Genomic DNA, 23,759 nt, shown 5'->3' on the forward strand with positions numbered 1-23,759 from the left:
TAAGTCCTGTTTCTTCCCTGCAATCAAAAATTTTCTGATGAGGCCTAAGCTATGGTCCCTACTTTAGCCGGGGATGTAGCTAACTTTCTTCAACACCCCTGGGTTTCATGGTGAAGATGTGGTTACTGGACAAAAGTTGAGGTGTCACCAGGAATAAGGAAATGTATGTTGGGGTGCGGGGAGCAACTCTAAGGTCACCTAGCATGGCAGGATCTTAAGTAAAATTTGATATAGATCTGATACAGATCAATCAATGAGGCAAAACTTAGTTTAAAAGTGTAAATTTTAAAAAATGATTTCAAAAAAATGATTTCAGTGAACAATATTTCAGTTAACCAAAAATAAAAATGGATAAAAATGGAAATGTTTCAAATGAGTGGCATGGAAAGACGATGAAGGAGTTAAATTTTAGTGGGGTTACTTTCAGAAAACACATTCCCAATGAAAGTAATCAATGTTGGTAGAATTCATTTGAGATATTTGGGTTGAAATCCTCCTTGAGGACAAAACAGTAGAGATCAATCTGTTCTCCAGCCCCTTACACTGACTCCAAGAACCCCCGCCTCTGTGGGGTGCACATGAACATCTCATTAATAATCCATTTTGGTTCTGGGCTCAATAAACACAATGGCTTGTGGGTTGAGGCATTGAATTTTTTCACTGTTTTGAAAATCATAGTAAGTGCTTGCTTCCAGAGCACATGTCTACCCTTTAGACAATGCCTGGAGGGCAATTCATTTGCAAGTCTCCCCATCCTCTGGAAAATAATTTGGTCTGGTTGGATTCCTGGAATTCATGTAGAAATACTGGAGAGATCTCTTGCAATTTTTTCTCCCACCGTGGGTTGCCTTTTCCTCCAGGCGTTTCAGTTCTAAGAACATTCCCTTTGACATGACAGAGAAAACAGAAGCAAAATACGAATTTTGAGGAGTTCTGCTTTCTTCGTCACCCACCAACATGACAACATTGACCGCAAGCAGCGTATTCCTTTTTTGCTTTGAATATGACTTTATGAAGCCCCTCACAGGCCCCAGTTCCTGTGTGGCTTTCACTTTCTCAGAAGCATGATTGACATTCATTCCATCTTCTTAAGTTCATTTGGGGTCATGTGTCTGTTGGGCCTACGCTCACTTTCTCTTCCAGTCAAAGAAATAGCATCTGTAACCAGGTGTGTTCTTTAAGCCTCTTCCCTTTTGTCACTTGTGGGAAGCCATTCTGACATGTGATTGGGTGGCTCCCGTTAAGGGTCTGAGGCGCTTTGGCTGTGTCGAAGCTTTCCCGGGCCTTTCCTGATGAGAGAGCCCATCCGTGTTGGGGTGTGCCTGACCACTGACCCTGGGGACCCAATCACTGACCCTGACCTTGGAGTGCAGCCCCCCCCAACCTTCATTGGATGGAATTCTCCCCTGAATCTCTTGTTCCCCAATAAAAGGCTACTCCCAGGCGTGTTCAAACTCTCTCTCTCCTGCTAGCCCGGAGTAATCCTTGCTGCCCTGCTGGGCGGTTAGAGGAGGGAACCAGAGAGGGGAGCCGTCTCGGACCTAGCAATAGAAATAAGGTAACTGAGTCTGTGTGTTTTATTTCCATCTCTTCCAACTAACTTTATGCCTAGAATCTCATTAATGAAACCATTGCGCAGGCCGCATGGTACAGTCACTGACTGACCATCTCACAGATAAAAAGAGTGTCCTAGGAAGTTACTAAGGCTGGATGGGGATGGAGCTCAGTGGAAGAGCACTTGCCTAGCATGTGCGAGGCCCTGGGTCCAATCTCCAGTACTCAAAGAAAAATGTAAAAAAAAAAAAAAAAAGTAACTAAACTCTTGAGCATCTTTCTAACATTTCAAGCTGAACTATTTTCTTTTACTTGTTAAAAATCCAATGAATGTGTCTTTCACTATCACAGGCTTCTTCAGAAGACAGTTGCTTTCTCCCAAGCTTCCTGTCACTTCCACTCTGCCAACCAATTCCTCCTTTTGGCCAAATTTAGGTTCAGAGTGACAGTTCCCCTTATTACTTCCTCTGCTCTGTGGCAAATGATATTGTCAGCAAGCAATAATAATAGCTAACATCAATTTCGTTCTTACTGTGGGAAGGACAGGTGCAGAGCTGCAAAGTACCTTGCTCAAGTTCATCCCTCTGGTGGGTGGAACAGCATGAACATTGCAGCCAGGATCTGACTCCAGAGCTCAGGCTCCATCTCCTGTGATGAGCACCTGTCTTAGTCTGGTTTTAGTTTCATGGATTTGCAGCAGGCCTGAGGATGTCAAGGTCTCTTATCAGCCAATGGAGATCTCTGGTTCTGGACCATTTTTGAGATTTGGATGGGGGAGGGGGTTGTGGTCTGTGTCTTGCATCTGCATGGGAATTCTAGTAATGCCCACCACAGCATCCTGTCTGATGTCTCTCTCTCCTTCCCACCTCAGCTTTCTCTTGTGATCTATGACCCAGCACCCCCTCTACTCCTTGTCGGTTTCCTTGGTTGCATCCCTGGGTATCCTTCGTCCTCTTAGCTGATGATTCATGATGACAAACTTTTCTTAAATCTTTTCTCCACCTGCCTCTGGATCATTTTAAAGACATGTCTGGCAAAAAGTGTACTTCTAGGGACCCCTTGATTAGTGGAAGACCTGTTAATCCTTGAGGGCCCCCCAAATGGTTGTGCTCTTTTTAATTCTCCTAAAACTTGATGTTTGGGGAGTGTCACACCTTTTGGGTTTCTTAAGTAATCTTGTTTCAACTAAATTGCTGCCCAAAGCTGCTTTTGTTCCCACAGTCATCGGGAGTACATCAGAGGTTACCCTAAGTTACAAAAACTCCAACAATCACAAGATGAATGATGAGCACTTATTGAGCTTTTTTTATTTTTGTACTGGAATTGAACTGAGGGGCACTTAACCACTGATCTACAGCCAAGCCCTTTTTATATTTTATTTTGAGACAAGGTCTCGCTAAGTTGCTTATAGCCTTGCTAAGTTGCTGAGGCTGATTTGAACTCAGGATTCTCCTGTCTTAGCCTCTCAAGCTGCTGGAATTACAGGCATGTGCCACTGTGTCCAGTTTATTGAGCTCTTAATAGGTGCTAGGCACTGTTCCAAGGGCTTACTATGTTAATTCATTTAATTTTCATAACAGGGCTATGAAGAAGATACTGTTATCAATGGTTTACAAATGTGGAAACTGAGGCACAGAGTGGCGATACAACGTATCAACAGGTCATTTCTGCTGATAATTATCCATTTGGGGCCTAAAATAGAACAAAGTCTATACAATCTGTTCTTTTCATAAACTTGAGAATGAGGTGATCCTAGATGGAAAGTTTATTTCATGTTTCAAATACGTCAGGTCCTCCAGCTTTCTCTAACATTCAACTCCTCTTCGAAATGCTTTCATGTCTCAGTCTCACTGAGTTGTTTAGTGCCTCACTAAGTTGCAGATGCTGGCTTTGAACTCACGATCCTCCTGCCTCTGTCTTTGGAGCAGCTGGGATTACAGGTGTGCACCACTGAGCCCAGCCTTTCTGAAGAACTCTATCATTTAGGTGACTCAGTTCCCTCTGGATGGTAGACACATTTTTACTTTCGACAGTTGAATGGCAGTACTCATTTCTCTGAGGGTCTGGAAGCTTTGCTCATAGCTGCAGGCAATGTAGTTTAATTTGAGCAAAACAGATAGCTATCATTTCTTTTTTTTTTTCATTTTTTTCTTACTTTTTTTTAAAAAGAGAGAGAGAGAGAGAGAGAGAGAGAGAGAGAGAATTTTAATATTTATTTTTTAGTTATCAGCAGACACAACATCTTTGTTTGTATGTGGTGCTGAGGATCAAACCCGGGCTGCACGCATGCCAGGTGAGCACGCTACCGCTTGAGCCACATCCCCAGCCCTATCATTTCTTTTTTTAAAAATATACATACATTTTTAGTTGTAGGTGAACACAATACCTTATTTTATTTTTATGTGGTGCTGAGGATTGAACCCAGTGCCTCATGTGTGGTAGGCTAGCGCTCTACCACTGAGCCACAACTCCAGCCTCCTGATAGCCATCATTTCTTTCCACTAATTCTAGAAAAAAAAAACTTTCCAAAATCCAAATCCTCCAAATTTTCCAAATCCCAGTGCCTTCTGCCTTCCTCAGTCTCATCTTTTCCTCATCACCTTCCTCAACTTCAAGGAATTGTTTGCTCATTTATTTTTCCTACTTGAAGGGTTGGTTTGCAATTGCAAGCAATAGAAAGTGGCTCTGGCTCACCTAAGCAGGAAAGGAATTTGTTGGACAGATATTGGGTAGATGCCAGGTGAAGGATGGACAGCTAGATGATCACACGGGCAGCACCAAGAGGAGGTGGGCAGTGTAACCACAACCACAGTCAAACCAAGGGGATGGCCTGGTTGGAATCCTTTATCACTGTGGCTGCTGAACACTGTCTCCGGTACTTTTGCCACTATTGTCTGAGACACTAGAGACTGCTGCTGCCACCACTGAAGCCAGTCAGCATATTTATATCACTTACTCCAGATCCATGTTCTTGGCACATATTCAGGAGGTTGAGCCTGGATTATGCAACCATACCCTAATTTCCAAGGGATATGGTTGTGTTTCCCAAGACCACACAAGAAAATGCTCCCCTAAACAGTAAAGGGGCTTAGATGCTGAATATACCCCCAAAACAAATATTATCAGCAAATACTTCCTATTATAGATCCCAGCCCAAGACACATAATCCTCTTTTCCCTAAACAAAAAATGGGAGTCATTTTTGCTCTCAAAGGAATAAAAGCACCTTTCTCCTTAATAAGGAATATCAACTTCCTAAAGTTTTCTGACATCAATAATGTATAATCAATTTATACAGATCACAAAAAATTATGAATATTTAAATATTTACTATATTTATATATTATAGTTATATTTAATACATTATAATAATATGAAATATATACTTTGTTAATATAGTATAATATAAATAATGTATATTAATGATCCTCTTAGCAATCATCTCCAACAAGGGATTAAGGACAACTGTATTTTAGATAAGGAATCTATAGCTTCAAAACATAATATTTAAAACATTTAAACAGTTATCAGAAGGACAGACTTCAATAGCAGTGGAATATTTTTACTTCAAAAAGCCAAATATATATTTTATGAAACACTCAACAGCAACAAAGAGAAATACTGCACAACTTCAAATAGTGAGGTGAAATTGGGTGTGGTGGCTCATACCTATAATTCCAATTATTCATGGGAGTGGGAGACGTAGGATCACAAGTTCAAGATCAGCCCAGACAACTTAGTAAGACCTTGTCTCAAAATAAAAAATATTAGGGGCTGGGGATGTTGCTCAGTGGTAGAGCACCCCTGGGTTCAATCCCCAGTACCACACACAAACAAGAGGTTAATATGTTGTGTCATTATTTAAATAGCTTTAAGATGCTGCTAGTTAAACATCAAGTTTTCTCAAGGTCATATATCTAATAAATGGCAATGCCAAGGGGGGAAGAAAAAAAATGCTGCTTGTTGCATTAATATACCATCTGACTTAAATTCTAATAGTTGGGCTCTTTCTTTCTCTCACCTTCTCCCATTTCCCCTGCTCTATAACAGACACTGAGAAAAGACCATGTGAGGACACAGAAGGTGGCCATCAGCAGCTAGGAAGGAACTCTCACCAGAAAATCAGCTGGAACCTTGATCTTGGACTTCCAAGTCTCCAGAATTTGGTGAGAAGTGGCAGGGACCTGTGGAATTCATAGCAGCTGCTAGTGGCATGGAACACCTCAGAGACCACGATGTCTCCTTTTCTGTTTGGTCACCAGCAGCTTGGGCTGAAGCCAGGGGACATCAGGAGCAAGCCCTTCATTCCTGATGAAGGCACAGAGCCTGAGGGTATTTTCTGAGCCAGGTGGAGAAGGTGAGCAATGAGGAGTCCCGTGGAGGAGTTTGCACACTACGAGCCAACATGGCACCAGGATCTGGAAACTTATGGCACCTCTGTCTTCTGGAATGCTGGGGGCCTCACATGTCTCCTTTGCCAGTGATGCATGCAGAAGACAGGGAGAGCTGGCCTTATCACACTGGGATGCTCTGCAGCCTTGAATTGCAGTCTAACTTTTCTTACAAATGTGTGGAAACCCACGTAGGCGTATCAGCTTGATCTGGAGGTAGACTTGAGGCCAGAGAATTTGCTCTGATGTCTCAAAATTTAAATTTAAATTACAGTAAACTTCTAAAGCATATGTAGAGCATGCACTCATCTGGTTTGTGGTGTCAGGAGCACTTTAAAATTTCGTTTGACTGGGGCCACCCTCGGGCCCACCCTCCTTTCTGTCCTTACCCCACAGCTCTCACCAGAAAAACATATACTGACTATAGTTTGGTAAATTTAGGACTAACCTTCCCATTTTATAGATGAGGAAATATAGGCTTAAGAACTTTAGATGAGTTGCCAGAAACCACACAGCTGGCAAGTGGATCCTCTCTATGAGCATTTCATCTTAAAATCCAGTTCTTTTCCACAAAGAAACGAGTGGAAGTTTACTCAGAGTGAAATATGCTTACACACTGCAGAGAGCTGACAAAGAGAATTCCAGGCTGTCAGGAAAAGCAGAGGATGGGGTTGGGGGCTCATCTCTCCGCTCCTGCTTCTGACACCAATTCTGAGATCCAGGAAGAGTCCCCTGCCCCCCAGGCCTACCTCACTTGTCTGTAAAATAAGTTTGGATGTCGTGGTCTGAGCTATGTCCCCCAAACTCACATGATAAAGTTCTAACCTCAAATGTGACAGTATTTGGAGATAAAAGCCTAAAGAGGTTAAGTAAGTTAAAGTAAGGTCACTAGAGAGTTCCTAATGCAATCTGACCAGTGTGCTTTAAAGAAGAGGCGGTTGGGGCTGGGGTAGCGGTTCAGCAGTAGAGCACTTGCCTAGCACGTGTGGGGTCCTGGGTCCTCAACACCACATATAAATCAATAAAATAAAGGTATTGTGTCCAAGCATAACTAAAAAAAAAAAAAAAAAGAAGAGGAGATTAAGCACTGACAAAAACAGAGATACAACCTAGAGAGGACACCGATAAGAAGGTATCTGTAAGCTGAGGAGAGAGGCCTTGGGAAAAACCAGCCCTGCTAACAGCTCTACCTTGGGCTTTAGTCTCTAGCACCAGGAGTGGATACCTTTCTGCTGTAGAAACTTTCTGTTCTGTGGTTCTTTGTCATGCAGCCTGAGTAAACTAATGTAAATGAGCCAATTCCATTGTGTGGATTTCCACAGCTGGAAAACACCATCCATAGAAAGCTTGCTGCTCATCACTTCGGACGCTGTGAACTATCCACGGGTCAGTTAGCTGGAACTTTGAACAAATCAAGCTGGGTCTTGCAAGGTTTTGAGCCCGAGATTTTAGAATTGATTTTGGTCCATTCTGGAGACTCACTCTGTTCCCCTCCTTCCTCACCACGATGCTGCCCTCTCAGAGGCATTCCATGGGAGCTGGTGGCTTCTTCTGTTCCAAAGCACTCCTTATGCTATCAGGTTTTGTCTGATGGTCAGGTAAATAGGGCAGAAAGGAAAACACAGCCACTTACGAAGTAGTGTTGAAAGAACGAAGAGAAAAATTGGCACGATTTTCCTGGGAGACAGAAAGGGAAATGACTGTCCTCTCCCAATTCCCATGGGTGCAGAGACAGGAGCTTTAGGGTCACCTAGTCCAGATGATGTGTTTTACAGGTGGAAATGAGGCTAGAGTGGGACAAAGCTCTGCCCCAGCCCAAGCTGGTTGCCTATATTCCCATCTCTTGATGCTTGTCACTAGACCAGACTCATTCCGGGAACAGGAAAGGGAAAAAGATTCTCTTGAGATTTCAGAAGTGCCCTTTGGGGAGAAGTCTTCTCTGAGCACCATGGCTCCTGTGAGTTTGGGTTTGTTAGTACTTTCTTCATCCTTTGTTGTCTGAGGAGCTCTTAGAGGCAAGCTAACTGCTGTCACCCATCTATTGTGTCACAACTATGAAGGGCAGAGAGAAACATATATGCTCACCTCAACCTTTCTGGAAATACCCTTACCACTGGCATTGTTTATGTCCCTCGCAGGACTGCAGAGCCAATTATACTTGTGCTTTTTTTGGTTGCCAAGGTGATGAGCACGGAGGACAGAAAGGAGGGTGGGCAGCCACTGTTGCCGATGGAAGATCAAGTGCAGCACTCCTCAGCCTTGGTATTTGCTCCTAGACTGCAGAGCTGCAGCCTGCGTCTTTCCACTATAGTGTGGTTTCCTGGAGGCAGCCTGCTCTGGGGTCTTTCTCTGGAGAGACACCACTACATATAGACCATGTTGGTGTCGCTTGACAGGCCCTCGAACATGGTTCCACCACTGATCAAACTCCCTAGAATTTAGAATGGCTCTCAAAAGATGATCTGAGCTGCGCAAGATGGCGCACGCCTGTAATCCCAGCAACTCAGAAGGCTAAGGCAGGAGGATCATGAGTTGAAAGCCAGCTTCAGCAATGGCGAGGTGCTAAACAACTCAGTGAAACCCTGTCTCTAAATAAAATACAAAATAGGGTTGGGGATGCAGTTCAGTGGTTGGGTGGCCCTGAGTTCATTCCTGATAAAAAAAAAAAAAAATGGTCAGATAAATGGGCCTCATGACATTTGTCAAATGGGGGTCTCACTAAGTTGCTAAGGCTTGTCTTGAACCTGTGATCTTCCTACCTCAGTCTCCCAAGTCTCTGGGATTTCAAGTGTGCACCTCCTCACCTCACCCAGCTACATTTGTCAAATGGAAGCAAGAACAGAATGATGAGAGTAGGCAGCTGCTGAAAGCCACTTGGTTCAGTAAGTTAACAAATATCAACCCTTGATCATTGGGCATTTATGGAGCACACCATGTCTCTGGGGCTTGGGGACCAGCATGCACAGGGTGACACAGCCAGGAGGGACTGAGTTGAGATTCATAATCACATCTGCCCTAGTGCAAAGCTGAGCCCTCTGCATTGAACCACATGTATCCAAGTGTCTCCCAGAGCCATGGTTGTGTAACATTTGGGAGGTCAAGGAGGGAAAGCAGGTTTCTGAGAAAATTTAGTAATTAAGTATATGTCTTATTAAAAAGAAAATAAAAACTATTATAAATTTAAAATGCAGAAGAGTAAAAAGAAGGAAAAAAACCAAATACCTACTATATTTTCACAACTAGAAGTTAGCTCATTACTTTTCAGCATATTGTTTTACTCTATTTTCCACTACACATCAGTTTTCTCACAGAGTTGTAATTATCCATTGATTGTAGCCTTCAGCAGACAAAAACTTAAGTTTTTCTCATTTTCTATTTTTATCACTAATACCTGTATAGTGCTCTGCATATGGATGGTGCTCCATAACAGGTTTTAAATACATTTGTAGAATAATAAAAAATTCTAATAGTTGGAAAATATGGTGACTTACATAAATGTATTTCTAGGTAACTAGAGAGTGTCAATTTAAGTACTAATCTTTTTCATTCTCTTTTTGAAATTTTAAATAAATTGTACATTTCCCTTTCTTACATTTAAGATACTGGTCTATGGGATTCTATTATTTCCTGGTTTGAGTTTAGTTATTTATGTATAATACCTTTATTGAGATATAACTCACATGCCATGAAATTCACACATTTAAAGTATACAAGGCAATGTCCTTTTTAGCATGTAGATAGAGTTGTGAAACCCTCAATACAAGTTCAGAATATTTTCATCATCTTACAAGGAAACCCCATACCCATTAGCAGTTACTCCCCAAACTCCCAGACTTAGGAAATTACTCATCTTTCTGTCTCTATTTGCCTATTCTAGATATTTCACATACAAAATAGAATCATACAGCATGTGACTGTTTGTGAATAAGTTTGTCCATGTTGTAGCATGCATCAGAATATTGTTCTTTTTATGGTGAAATACTATTCCACTGAGTGGATACACATTGGCCTTCTATTATCTGAGGGTTTCACATCTGTGAATTCAACCACCCAAGCATAGAAAAAAAAATGTTTTAAATTATGTCTGTACTGAACATGGACAGATTTTTATTACCTAAATAGTACAGTATAACAATTATTGATACCACATTTACATTGTATCAGTATTATAAGTAATCTAAAGATTATTTAAAGTATATGGGAGGGTATGTGTAGGTTGTATGCAAACCCAACATATTTTGGATGGGGGACTTGAGCATCTCTGGACTTTGATATCTGAGGGGAGCCTGGAATCAATTCCTTGAGAATGCAGAGGGATTACTGTACTACTGTATTTTATCCATTGATCAGTTGATGGATATTTAGGTTGTTTCCAATTTCTGGCTGACATTAACAATGCTTCTATGACCATATGTGTACAAGTTTTTGTGTGGCCATATGTTTTCATTTATTTTGGGTACCCAGGAGTGGAATTAGTAAGAATTATCATAATTCCCAGACTGTTTTCCAAAGTTTCTGCACCACCTTACATTCTCACCAGCAGCATAAGAGTCCCAATTTCTCCACATCTTCGCTAACACATGTTATTACCTCACTTTTTTATTCTAACCATCCTGGTGGATATTAAGCGGTCTCTCATTATGGTTTTGATTTCTATTTCCCTGATGATGACTGATATTGAGGATATTTTCTGTGCTTCTTGGCCACTGGCAAGTTAATCTGTTCTTGAGGATACTTTCAAGCATAAATGACCAAGGTTGTGAAAGGAAGGGACTCTCATGGAAAACCTGTAGTCAGCAAAACAGAGCTGTCGGTAAAAACAAAGAAGCAGATAGGATATGTCATATATTTATGTATTTAGATTCTTCTCTCTCTCTCTCCTATTGACCCTTGTTTCCACAGTTCTAAATATGTATTATTGTCTATGGATTAGAGGCTCAGCTTCTCCCATGAATCAAGTGCCTGGGTTTTAAGACAGTTTTCTGCTGTGATTTGGGCACCTGGAAGTTGCCAGGAGTCTGATCTCTGGAACAATTGGGTGGCATTTTACCTAGAGATGGTAGATTGAATAGGGTGGGACCACTTACTGCTTGGGGCAGGTTTGCCAAGGCTACGGTGGGAAACTAACAGAGAGGAGGAGGTTCCCAGGCCCGTGAACTGGAGAGTGGGGTGGGCAGTGGTCAGTACAAGGAGAAGGGATACACAGGATGAAGGGAAGTCATCGCATTGTTGGTGTGAGTGACCCTGGTAACTAGGTGGGAAGCAACAAAAGAGGAAGAGTGCATCTCAGAACCCTGAAGGGGCTAATTCAGCCTTTGCACTCTGAGGGCAGCTGCTGATAATAATTGGTTCTGATTGGCTCATCTTCCTCTGGTTTGTTGGTGTGAAGAAAAAAAAAAAAAAGAGTACTTCTCCCGTTTCCGCCTTCCCAGCACCCTCCCTGCGGACCCCACCCTGCCCCCAGCTTGTGGCTAAACTGCCCAACTGCCAATGGAAACCCAACTTCCCAGCGTGCCTTGCACCGCCCAGATGCCCCAGTCCCCTGCGTTGCCCTCGCTCCTCAGTTGAAAGGGGCGCTAGCAAATCGCCTTCCAGGTTCAGGGTGTCCACCGCAGGGCCTCCTGCTCTCTGGGGGCCTGCGCCGCCACCTCCCTTGACTGTGGCTGAACCTGCTACCACTTGACAGCAAACCACACTACGCAGGAAGGAGGGGCCCTTCGCCCTGGGCCTCCAAAATCGGCAGGGCGTGCTCCCGCTCCCACCGCAGGCTGCTACAGATCCCTCCCCCTTCCTTCCTCTCCCTGGGTCTCAGGAGGCCCAGCAGGGGCCCCGCTGGTGGTCTGATCCTGACCTGTAGAGCTTCTGGGGGTAGGTGGGTGCGAAATGCATTTGGGAGCTTTGACTCTTTGTGGAAGTTTGCACCTTGCCCAACTGCCAAGGCCCCTCTGGTCTGTCACCGACACTTCCTCCTTCCCATGCATTTCCTCACTTCTCAGGAACCTGCAGTTGACCCCCAGGCCTGCACCCCTCCTCGTTCCAGGAATCTGCCACCACTTTTATTTGCTTCCTTCGCCTCTCTGAGCAGCCAGAACCTTGCCTTTCACTCTGCTGCCACTCTAGAACCGCCACAGCTGTTGGGAAAGGCGGTCAGGCGGTGGAACATGGCAGGTTTCAGGTCCTGAGATGAATGTTTTTTCAGAGTTTTTTCAAAACTCTGAAAAAACTCTAAAAAACAAAGTTGGTTTTGTGTGTGTGTGTGCGCGCGCGCGCGCGCGCTTTTCTTGATTTTGGCACAAACTCATTTAGTTGCAAAACGAAAAGTGGCAAAAGGGCTGTTCTGTTCACTTTGTCCACTTAATGTTAATATTCATGTTTATTGCCAAAATATTAACGTGTTAATGTTGGGGAATGTTTCAACACCCTGGTGGAGGAATTATATAAATATGTTACATATGCACTGTGATACCTCTGTAAACCACAGAAAAAGTGTGACCTTTGAAACCCTCCGGCCCCCTAATTTTAGGATAAGCGATTTTGGATCTGCACCGTAATACCACTCAAAAGATGACTGGATAGTTAATTATAGGCATTCATGTAACAGAATACTATGGAGTTAATAAAAATCATATCTGAAAATTTAAGGATATGAGAAAACAATTCCATGTTATTTGCATATTGTAAATTATACATATGAATTTACAAAAGAGGGTACAGAACTGATTCCTTTTTTTTTCTGGTACTGGGGTACTTAATCCCCCAACCTTTTTTTTTTTTTTTTTTTTTTGTGGTGCTAGGGATTGAACCCAGGGCTTTCTGTATGCTAGGCAAGAACTCTACCAATTGAGGTATATCCCCAGCCCCACCTGACACTTTTTTATATTTTATTTAGAGACAGGGTCTCCCTGAGTTGCTAAGTACCTCACTAATCTGCTAAGGTTGGCTTTGAATTTGCAATCCTTCTGCCTCCTGCTTCAGCCTCACCAGTTGCTGGGATTACAGGCATGCACCACTGTGCTGGACCCTGATTCCTACTTTATATATCCCTATCTATCTGTCTATCTATCTACCTACCTATCTATCTGTCCATATTTCTATCTATCCATTCATCCTTGCATCTGCTTGGGAAAAGCTTGACAAACAGTACACCATAATGTTAATAATGGCTTGGCTCTGTGTTGTGGACCTATGATTAATTTTCTTCTTTTTAGCTTTTCTTTACCAGTAGCTATGTAATACTTTTATAATCAGGAAAAAAAAACATAAATATTACTAAAACCAAGTTGGTACTGACACTTTCTACTGTGTGATCTTGGGCAAATGACTTAATCTGAGCCCATATTTTCTCTTCTGTATACTGGGACTATTAATACCTACCGAGCAGAGTTGTTGAGGAATAATGTGTGTTTATGGGGCAGAGAGTGGGCCCCATGTCAAACTCTGCTTTATCCTCTGCCAGGCAGGACTGGGCCACTCACTGTTGTTATAAAATAGTGTAAACCCAGGTGCTACACTTTGCTTGCTATTTTCCAAGTGGATCCTTGCTGATGATCAGGAGGGGACTTTCAAGTGTCTTTCCCCCTCCCTATCACACTGCCTTGATTTCATCCCCACATGCAGACAGTTTTCTACTTTGCCAAAGCTAAACCCCATTTTATGGACACTCAGTTACATCTCTATTTATCTCTCCCTGACCTATTCTGACAAAGAAAAGAGGTAAGTTTATATGGTACTTCCTATTTTTCAAAAGGTATTCACATACTGACTCTTCCCTTTCTTATTTGTTTCTTGCTTTCTCTCCTCCCTCGCTAACCCCCTTTTCTTTCTTTCTCTTTTTAAAAATTTTTAGTTATAGATGGACACAATATCTTTATTTTGTTTATTTATTTTTATGTGGTGCTCAGGATTGAACCCAGTGCCTCACATGTGCACGGCAAGTGTTCTGCGACTGAGCCACAACCCCAGCCCCCTCCTTTCTTTTTTTAACAGATGGGATTTCATTATATTGCCTAGACTAGCCTTAAACTTCCAGGCCCAAACAATCCTCCTGCCTTGGCCTCCTGAATATCTGGGACTATAGGTATATAGGTGCCATACTGCTTGGCTCTTACCTTATTCTTGAAAGGACAGTTGTCCTTCTCTGTTTACATCATTATCCCCATTAATTTATATATCTACATCTATATCTATCTATCTATCTATCTATCTATCTATCTGTATCTATACATCTATCTATCTACCTATATCTCTATCCCGAACACTTCTAATTTTTTTACTTTTGAGATAGGTTCTCACTAAGTTGCTTAGGGCCTTGCTAAGTTGCTGAGGCTAGCTTCAAACTTGGTGATCCTCCCACCTCAACCTCCTGAGTTGCTGGGATTATAGGTGTGTAGTCACCATGCCTAGCTCAGAACCCCCATTTACCAATCAACCAATACATGTAATCTAGTTCCTAAACCTACCACTCTACTGAAACTGCTCTTTGAAAGATTATTCATTCAATCATGTAGTCCACAGAAATTCATAGCTCCTAGTCTATGTCAGGCTCTGTTACAGGCCTATCACACAATCTAGTTGGGGAGGAAGGACAGATTATATATATATATAAAATATATCAGGCAGTGACATAAATTTAAAAAATGTGGGGAAGCATAGTAAGAAGAAAAAAAGTTTTGGAAGCATGTGCTTTTTTTTTAGATGGTGTGGTCAAGGAATGCCTCTTTGAGAAGATGACTCTGGAGCAGAGGCCTAAAGCAAGTTATGGAGCAAGCTATCTGCTTATCTAATAGATCTGGCTGAGGAAGGAGGAAATGGCTTAACCAGGGAGCTATGAAAAGAACTTTATGCTTTGAGTGGAGTTAAGTGGGAAGGAAAATGGTGGTGTATGAAATCAAAAGGAGCAGAGAAAGGATGTGGTCATAGGGCCTTGAGCCCATGGTAAGGACTCTGTGATTTACATCAACTATGAAGAAAAAAAAAAAAGACTTCTCAATGACCATCAAATGGCTTCCCAAGTCCTCAATCTCTCTAACTGCTCTAAAGCAAATAACATCAACCTTCATTCAATAAAGAAAACTTTGCTAGAAGGTGCTAGACTAAAGACTGCTTAAGGGAAACACAAACCGTAGTCCTAGGCTACAAGGACTCAGTATCCTGGGGGAAATGTAGAGCTGTAACAGAAGATAGTGATTCCTCACAGGAGTACTGGACAGAGACATGAACAAAGTCCTTTAGAGGGACAAAGAGATGCCATCATCCCTACAGTCTGTTCTCCTTATCCTGACTCTTCATCCTCATTAATTCTTTAATCTCTGGTGTTCAGTCCCATCTCAAGATGGTCCAGTTCAGATCTCCCACCAGTTGTGCTTGCCTCCTCCGATGAAGCTCTCAGCATCTCCTTGCTTCTGATTTGCCATGGTCCTCTTCCATTCTTCCCTGACCTGAGATGTCCTTAGTTATGTGAGTTTCTTCTCCTTGCTGTCCACTGCCAGTCATGCCCAGGCATTGACAGGATTCTTCCATGACCATCTTGTTATCTTTGTACATAAATCTTGAAGTCTTTGATCATATGTTGATTGTCAATGTTTCCAGAAAGGTGGCAATAAACCCACATGATTCAGTCATTAGACTTAGTGCCTGAAGGGAGGTCATGGGCAACATGGAGAAAGAGGAGCTGACCTTGGGATAGGAGACCCATCCCTTCCCCAAGAAGGTTAGAGGAGAAAAGTGAACATTTCAGGAAGGACCCTCCATCCACCCTCCCCACTCATATTGCCTAACCCCTATGCCCTTCCAGGACTGGCATCATGAGGCATTGAGTGGTACCAGCATGGGCGGTGGCCTCTCTTCTTTCCGGTTTTCATTTTTGGTTCTTAAAAACTCCATTCCAAATGAAGGAAATGAAACTTTTGAAAACTCTCCCCCAGTAACCAGCTGATGTAAGGCAAGAAAACAATTCCCAATTAAGGCCCCAAAGGAAATCCCCTCCCTGTCATGTGCTGAGGCTGGGAGAGGAAGGGGAGGCATCAGCTCTGTGCTTGGCCAGGCCCGGTCACCAAGATGATGCACTGGGACGAAAGGGCTGCCCTGTCTGTGGCAGCCCAAAACAGAGAGGAAAACTTTAGAAGCAAGAGCGGGAGGACCAAGATCATGGGCCTGGGTGGGTGGCCAGGTCTATTTCCTTACCACTCCGTTTCCAGGTACAGTGGACTGTTCTTCTCTTCCATGGAGCTGGCTGGAGGAGGGAAACTGAGCTTTATTTATCCCACTGGATCCCTTGCAGATGTGCCCCCTACTCAGAGGAGTCTCCCTTGACAGTCTACATTGTAGCCCCCTCATCTCTGCCCCAATTGTGTCTGATCATCTGGTGAAGCAGTGGAAGCAGAGGGCAGAAACCAAAGCTCCTATTGATCTCTTTAGGAGAATGAAAAATTTCACAAATGACCAACTATTATGAGGCTTAGCTGAAAAAAAGGGAGGGAGGGACAGGAAGAGAAAAAGGAAGAAAGGAATCTTTGAAGGCAATACTTACAGGTAGGTTTATTGTCTTCTTTCTTCCTTTCTTCTTGGAGTAAATATTGACTGAACTTTTTATGTGCATTGGACATTATGCTTTTTGTTATAGCACATGGTCACCAATCTCAAAAGTTGATAATGTAGTTGGGAAAACAAGACTGAAAACCAAAAATATAAATCACAACACAAGAGCTATCAGGAGGCTGTGGGTGTTGCAGGCACTGGGACCCTGTGTTCAGAGGAAGAAGTACAAATGGGGTGGGGAAGTCTTCACAGAAGAGGGAGAGCCCAGCCATTCTTTGGGATGTGGTAGGCAGAGGAGAAGCTATCCCAAGCAAGGAAACCCTCTGATGGAAGGAGCACAGAGTGGGGAGCTTGGTCCTCTGCCTGGGGAAATAACAAAAAGACCAGACTGGCTGAAATGCACTTGTAGACCTGAGATGAAGTGTGGAAGAGACTGAGGCTAACTTGGTACCTGATGGAACTCTTTTCCTCCCTCTGGGATCTGCCGGTTCCTTATTTTCACCTCAGATCTCCTCCATATCCTAAGGCACACAATTTGCTTAATTTCTGTTGAGCAGGGAGTGGGTACAAAAAGGACAGCACATGCCACAGGCTCAAATAAAGAAGCATATAGTCCACGAGACTCTCATGGTCTCATGAAGTGACATGCCAGGCTGGGAGGGCAGGGTGCACTCTGGGTCATGTTGGAGAGGAAGTACTTTGATCCCCTCAGCCTAGAGCAGCACAGTTGGGAGGGAGCCTAGAGCATCCAGCCAAGCTGGAGAATCCTAGCTGAGTTGACAGCTCACAACCCTGCAGGCATGAGGAATGTTCTGTTTTCAGCTACAGATCTTCCCTGGTTTCAGTTAAAGTGTTAGGGTTCCTGTGCTGAGCCAGCTTGCTGCTAGAGAAGAGCTGTTGGTGCTGTTTTCCAACAAACTGGTTTGTCTCTATACAACCACTAGGATCACTGGTGGCCGGGTGTGGTGGCACACACCTATAATTCCAGTAGCTCGGGAGGCTGAGATAGGAGGATCAATAGCTCAAAGCCAGCCTTAGCAATGGTGAGTTGCTTAGCAACTGAGACCCTGTCTCTAAACAAAATACAAAATAGGGCTGGCGGTGTTGCTCAGTGGTTGAGTGCCCCTGAGTTCAATCCCTAGTACAAAAAAAAAAAAAAATCATTGGATTTTAAAATTTTGTTGGGGAGCCAGGCATAGTGATGCAGGCTTATAATCCCAATGGTTTGGGAGGCTGAGGTAGGAGGATCACAAGTTCAAAACCAGCCTCAGCAATTTAGTGAGACTTTGTCTCAAAAAATAAAAAGGAATGGGGATGTAGCTCAGTTGTTGAGTGTCCCTGGGTTTAATCCCTGGAACCAAAAGAAAAAAGAAAAAAAAAAAAATCTTGAGGTGTAGCAGCTGCCTTTCTTGAAAGAAATCCTATAGAAAAGGCCAATGTGTAAAACATATGAAAGTGGAAGAGAAGGGGAGAATTTAGGCCATCAGTGAGGAATTTGAACCTGCTGAACCTGGTTTTAAGCTCTGATCCAGTTAAAGTGATGCAATGGCAATCATAAAAGGGGTTTAAGCAGGGAATAAGATAAACCAATACCAATTTAATGTTTCCACACATTCTGCATTGGAGAGACAACATTAGGAGCAAGGAGCCAGTTGTCAAAATAATCCAGATATGAGTTGGTTAGTCTACACCAGAGCAGTGGCCCAAGGATGAAGAGTAGATTGGATTCAAAAAACATTTCTAGGGGCTGGGGTTGTGGCTCAGCAGTAGAGTGCTTACCTTGCATGTGTGAGGCACTGGGTTCCATCCTCAGCACTGCATAAAAATAAATAAACAAAATAAAGGTATTGTGTCCATCTGCAACTAAAAAAACATATTTAAAAAAATTTGTAACTTAGAATCAGCAAAAATCGGTGGCTAATTTAAAGTGAGGGGTGGAGTCTGAGAGGGCTGGGCTGCCTAAATTGAAGCATGCCATCAATGATGACTGCCCACAGGAAGAAAAACCAGTTGGGGCAAAGGATAAGAGTGCTGATTTGAACTGGGCATGGTGGCACATGCCTGTAATCCCAAGGGCTTGGGAGTCTCAGGCAAGAGGATCACAAGTTCGAAGCCAGCCTTAGCGATTTAGCAAAGCCCTAAGCAAGGCTCTGTTTTGAAGTTTAAAAAGGGGTAGGGGCTAGGGATGTGAGGAGGAAAAAAGAGACTTGTGTTTGGGATATATTATGTTACAGTGATAATAATAGTCTGGGACATTGAGAAGTTGATTAATCAGTAATTAGTTAAAAATACAAGTCTGAATCTTATCTGTTAGAAGAGAATTTTGGAGCTAGAGATTAATATTTGGGAGTTATCAACATATTGGTAGACACGAAGGACATGGGAGTAAAGAGTGTATATAAAGCAAGAATCAGAAAACTTGGTTTGTGACAATTTGATTTTTACTTAGTTGTTTTCATTGGTGTCATCATTATTACCCTTACAAGTGAATATTTTAAAGAACAGAGAAAATTTGCTGGATGTTTGAAGCAGAAAGAACTTGCTCCTGTACTTTTAGGATGGACACGGCAAGAATAATTATGCTGTACAGAATCCCAAATTGCCACACTGCAAGAGAGGTGACTCAACCCTGGAGGATGTTCAAGGTCTACTGCAAAACTGGAGAGCAGGGTTGGAGACCCCTTCTCCACCCTGGCAGTGTGACGGACTGCATCACTCCTTCACCGTGTAGCAGGTGCTTTGCCTTTTGCACTAGAAGTGAAGCTCCTCAGAAACAGGAGCTCAGAGAAAATGCACATCAAGTTCCTAACAGTGTCTGGCACCCCTTTGATGATGATTATGTATTTATATATTTAGGTACTGGGGATTGAGCCCAGGAGTGCTTTACCTCTGAGCTACATCCCCACGGCTTTTTAGTTTTTATTTGAGACAGGGAGGATCTTGCTAAATTGCTAAGGGTCCCTCTAAGTTGCTGAGGCTGGCCTCAAACTTCTAATTATCCTGCCTCAGACTCCTGAGTTCCTGGGATTACAGGCAGCACCACTGTACCCAGCATGATGGCTATATTATTAATTTGCATTATTCTTTTGAATTTTTGGCAAGAGCTATTGGGAAACTGTGTATCATTCAGCTATAAGAAACCCATCCATGCGGACTATTATCAAGAAGCTCATGATACTGACAATCTACCACACTGCAAGTTCCATTTCTTTTTCTTTTTCAGAGCTGGAACCATAAAAGATTATTAATAGGTACTAGCTATGTGTATTAAAAGAAAGACTAGAGAGTGGATAACTCTTCCAGATGATGGTTTCTCCCCTTTTTCAGATGGGAAGCATGTGCCACCACTTCCCAAAGTCTATCCTAACTTGGTCCTTGGATAGAAGGACCTTGGAGAAGAGTTCCTGGGATAGCAGACCTCACACAGGCAAGGACCCCCAGCTACCACCTCAGGAAAAACACTAAGGTGAGGAAGTCTTAAGAGAAGCCTGCTAAGTATTGCGGCAGATCCCTAAAAATCCACCTCGTTGGTGACTACACCCCATCACTTTTGCAAGGGACGCAGCTCGCCGCCCTCTCCCATCCCCCGCGCCCCCCGCGCGCCGCAGTTCCCTCTGAGATGGTCTGTGTGAGCCTGGGTGCTGAGTCGCTGAGCTGCTCGCTCTCCATGTGACTTCAGTTTCCGTCCGTTCCTTCCGCAAGTGCTAAAATAATCTGATGCCCCAGAGAGAAGGCAGCCCAGCGCCGCGTTTGGCTGCTCTCGAGGAGGAGGCAGAGCCTGGGAGACGATGCGCCCCGCGGAGCCACCTGGGCCTCCGGGAGCCGTGAGTATTTCCTGCACTGGGGACCTCCCCGCCCCGCAGCCACCGCCCTTCTAGGTGGGCGAGTTCGGGTCAACTTGGTCGGTGGGAGGTCAGCGTCCGTGGTCCACTGTTGGTGGCTGATCCGGAAGCTGTGGCGGGCTGCTCCCAGCCTCTGCGCAGGGTTTGGGGGCTACAGCTCTGGGTGTAGGTGGACATGCATCCCGCAGGAGCGCTTGGAGTGATGTGAGGTAGTGGAAACAACCAGGGCTTCAGAATCAGATGTGTTTTTGATTCCTGGTTCTGCGGGGGAGAATGTGAGCAGGTCAGTGAGAGTTTCTGAACCTCGGTTTCATCATCTACAAAATGGGAATGGGAATGCTCCCTCCCTGGGCTGGATGATAGGATGTAATGAGACTATTCTGTGAACACTCAGAATCCGCGGGGTGCTTGGATCTCCTTTCCTGCCCCACAACATAGCTTGAGAATCAGTATTTCATTGATAAATCCGTGGTGACTCATTTACAGGAACACATATTTCCATCGGGAAATGGAACACATATTTCCAAGTGCCAGGATGTGTGTTCACCATCCTGGGGATGCAGCTGAGAAGACTCACAAAGCTCCTTCCCGCCACCCACAGAGGCTTTGTCCTGGGGAGGTTCTCTGGGATTCTGTTTCTTGGACTCTTTTACTAGCGTCAGAGGAAGACTAGATCTCAGGCTCTTCTGATATTTTGTCCAGTGCTCTTCTGTAGCCCTCGTGGCCTGTCCATGTGGGCTGGATTCTAGGGATACATATGTATGTGTCTGTCAGGAAGAAGTACTGCGCTCGGAATGGGTGGTGAGCTCCACCTTAGGACGGGGAGAAAGCAAGCACGTGGGAGATCATTTAAACATGGCCGGGACTGAGAAGGCTAGGGCAGGGTTCCTCTAACTACCCGCAAGAATGTTTCCAGGGAGAGTGAGGGGACCTCACCAGAGATTTCTTCTATGATGGGCACAGTCTATTAAAAGTTTGGGTAGTAGAAACATCCAGAATCTATGGAGCTGGCCCTCCATTTCCCCTGCCCATTTATCTCCTGACTTGGGGAACAAGACTGTTCCCTCTGTTGGCAGGTTGCTGCGCTCTATAGCCTGGAGACTTATTTTTCTCAGACCCCCCACAGGTTTGTACATGAGAGCTCCTAGGGGAGATTGTGGAATCATGGGCCCTCGCCTGCCTTGAGGTTAAAAACAAAACCTTCACAGAGGTGCTTTCATCTAATGGGTGCCCTCGTGGGATCCTCATGAACACCTAGATAAACTCCATCCCCCTAGACTTTAAGCCTTCATGAGGGAGCCAGAACATCCCAAACAGCAAGCAGGCGCCCAGTGTCTGTTCTGAGGTCTGTGTGAGGAAGGCGCTGGCCTCTTTCTCTGGTCTTCTAGACTCCTGCAGAAGAGCTGTGCTAGTACTCATTACAACCCCATTTGGGCTTGTCCCCCCCACAGAGCTGAAACTAGACTCTTGCATGGAAGATTAGTGCTCCTTACACCATGCTCAGAGCCACACTATAGCCATGTAAGTTAGGAGAGGGTGGCCTCTCACGACTGACAAGCGCTGTCTTTCTCAGGAGCTGTTTGTTTACACTGTAGTTCCAGGGGTCTGTGCTCACGTGTGGTCGCTGATATGTCATCTAGATACTTATTTATAATTTTTTTTCCTTTGATATAATTTCTATATTATACTAATTCCCCACACCCACCCAGCATTCTTCTCAGCTTCATCATTGAACAAATGTCATGTGTTAATTGTGTGTGGGGGGGGGCATTCTGGGATAGGTTAGATGATTTTGTTTTGTTTTGTTTTGTTTTAACTTAGGGGTGCTTAACTATTGAGCCACATCTCCAGCCCTCTTTATATTTTATTTAGAGACAGGGTATCAGTAAGTTGCTTAGGGCCTTCTAAGTTGCAAAGGCTGGCGTTGAATCTCCATCCTCCTGCCTCAGCTTCCTGAGCTGCTGGGATTACAGGCATGAGGCACTGTACCTGGCAGTTGATGATTTTTGAAAGCTCAGAGAGATAAGGAGAAGGGAGAAGAACATTAATGCTTGGATCTTAGAGTCTCATAAAATTCTAGACTTAAGTTCAGGGGTCTATTAGATAAGATTTAAAAAAAAAATTTTTTTTCTTACTGCAGATCAAACCCAGGGCTTCACACATGCTAGGCAAGTGCTCTACTACAGAGCTATAACCCTAACCCTGGATTATTTTATTGTATTTGTTTTATTTATTTTTAGTGTTAGGGCTTATACCCAGGGCCTCACATGTGCTTGGCAAACCCTCTACCATTGAGCTGTATCAGGAGCTACATCCTTAGCTTTAGATAAGATTCTTCTAGTTATAAATGACCAAACCCCGACTCAAATTGGATTCAGGAAAAAAAAAAAAAAAAAGAGGATTTATGTTTCATGCAACTGTAAAGTTTTTAGGCAATTGTTTCAGGCGTAGCTGGATCCAGGTGCTCAAAAACATTTGCCAGAAATCCATCTGTGTTCATCCTTCAGCTTTGCTTTCCCCTGTGCAGGCTTTATTATCAGGCACATCTTGTCATTGGTGGCAAAGATGGCCACCTGTGGCTCCAAGTTAATCCTCACCAGTTTGGCATCTGGAGCAAGAAGACAAGGCCTGCTCCCATTAGTTCTAGCAGCTATCCTTGTATTGATTCTCATGGACTCAGCTTCTGTGATGTGCCAATCAGTGCAGCTGGAGATACAGGATACTGTAATAAGTCTACCCTCATTCAAAGGCCCCATCCCGGAGCCAGAAGTTGGGATCAGACCAAATAAATTACTTCTTAAGAAGGAAGGGAACCAGGCAAGGTGGCACACCCCTGTAATCCCAGTGACTCGGGAGGCTGAGGCAGGAGGATCACAAGTCCAAAGCAACTCAGTGAGGCCCTAGGTAACTTAGTGAGACCCTGTCTCAAATTAAAAAATAAAAAGGGCTGGGGATGTGGCTCAGTGGTTAAGTGCCCCTGGGTTCATTCCCTAGTACCAAAAAAAAAAAAAAAAAAAAAGAAGAAGAAGAAAAAAGAAAGAGAAGGGGATTTGTTGCTCAACAATAAGATGTACTCAATAATACTGAATTGTACACTTAAAAATGGTTAAGATGGGGCTTAACCATGGGGTTGTGGCTCAATGGTAGTGTGCTCATCTAGTCTGGGTGAGGCACTGGATTGGATCCTCAGCACCACATATAAATAAAGAAAATAAAAGTGTTGTGTCCACTTACAACTAAAAAAAATTGTTTTAAAAATGGTTAAGATGATAATCTTACATTAGCATATTTTATCATAATTAAATTCTAAAAAGAAGAAAAGAAGGTGGTGGTCCCCCCCAAAGAGGGATTGAGGAATTGTTATCATAAGGAGGAGAAATGTATGTTAGAAGGCAAAACCAACTGATTTCCAGAGCAATTGAGTCAGGTGCTGAGAC

The 23,759-nt window shown here is 43.6% G+C and overlaps 1 protein-coding gene across 1 annotated transcript in view; it reads left to right on the forward strand.

Annotated features, from left to right (window-relative positions):
* Positions 1-20,086: 20,086 nt before the first annotated feature.
* The window catches only part of Nrros (negative regulator of reactive oxygen species), a 28,313-nt gene continuing 24,640 nt past the window's right edge, over positions 20,087-23,759 (forward strand). The window contains exon 1 of the mRNA XM_005340289.5: positions 20,087-20,304. Coding sequence (XP_005340346.2) covers positions 20,198-20,304 — 107 coding nt within the window. The 5' untranslated portion in view covers positions 20,087-20,197. The remainder of the gene's footprint in view (positions 20,305-23,759) is intronic.

The sequence above is a fragment of the Ictidomys tridecemlineatus genome, chromosome 3, assembly GCF_052094955.1.
Source record: "Ictidomys tridecemlineatus isolate mIctTri1 chromosome 3, mIctTri1.hap1, whole genome shotgun sequence".
NCBI lineage: Eukaryota > Metazoa > Chordata > Mammalia > Rodentia > Sciuridae > Ictidomys > Ictidomys tridecemlineatus.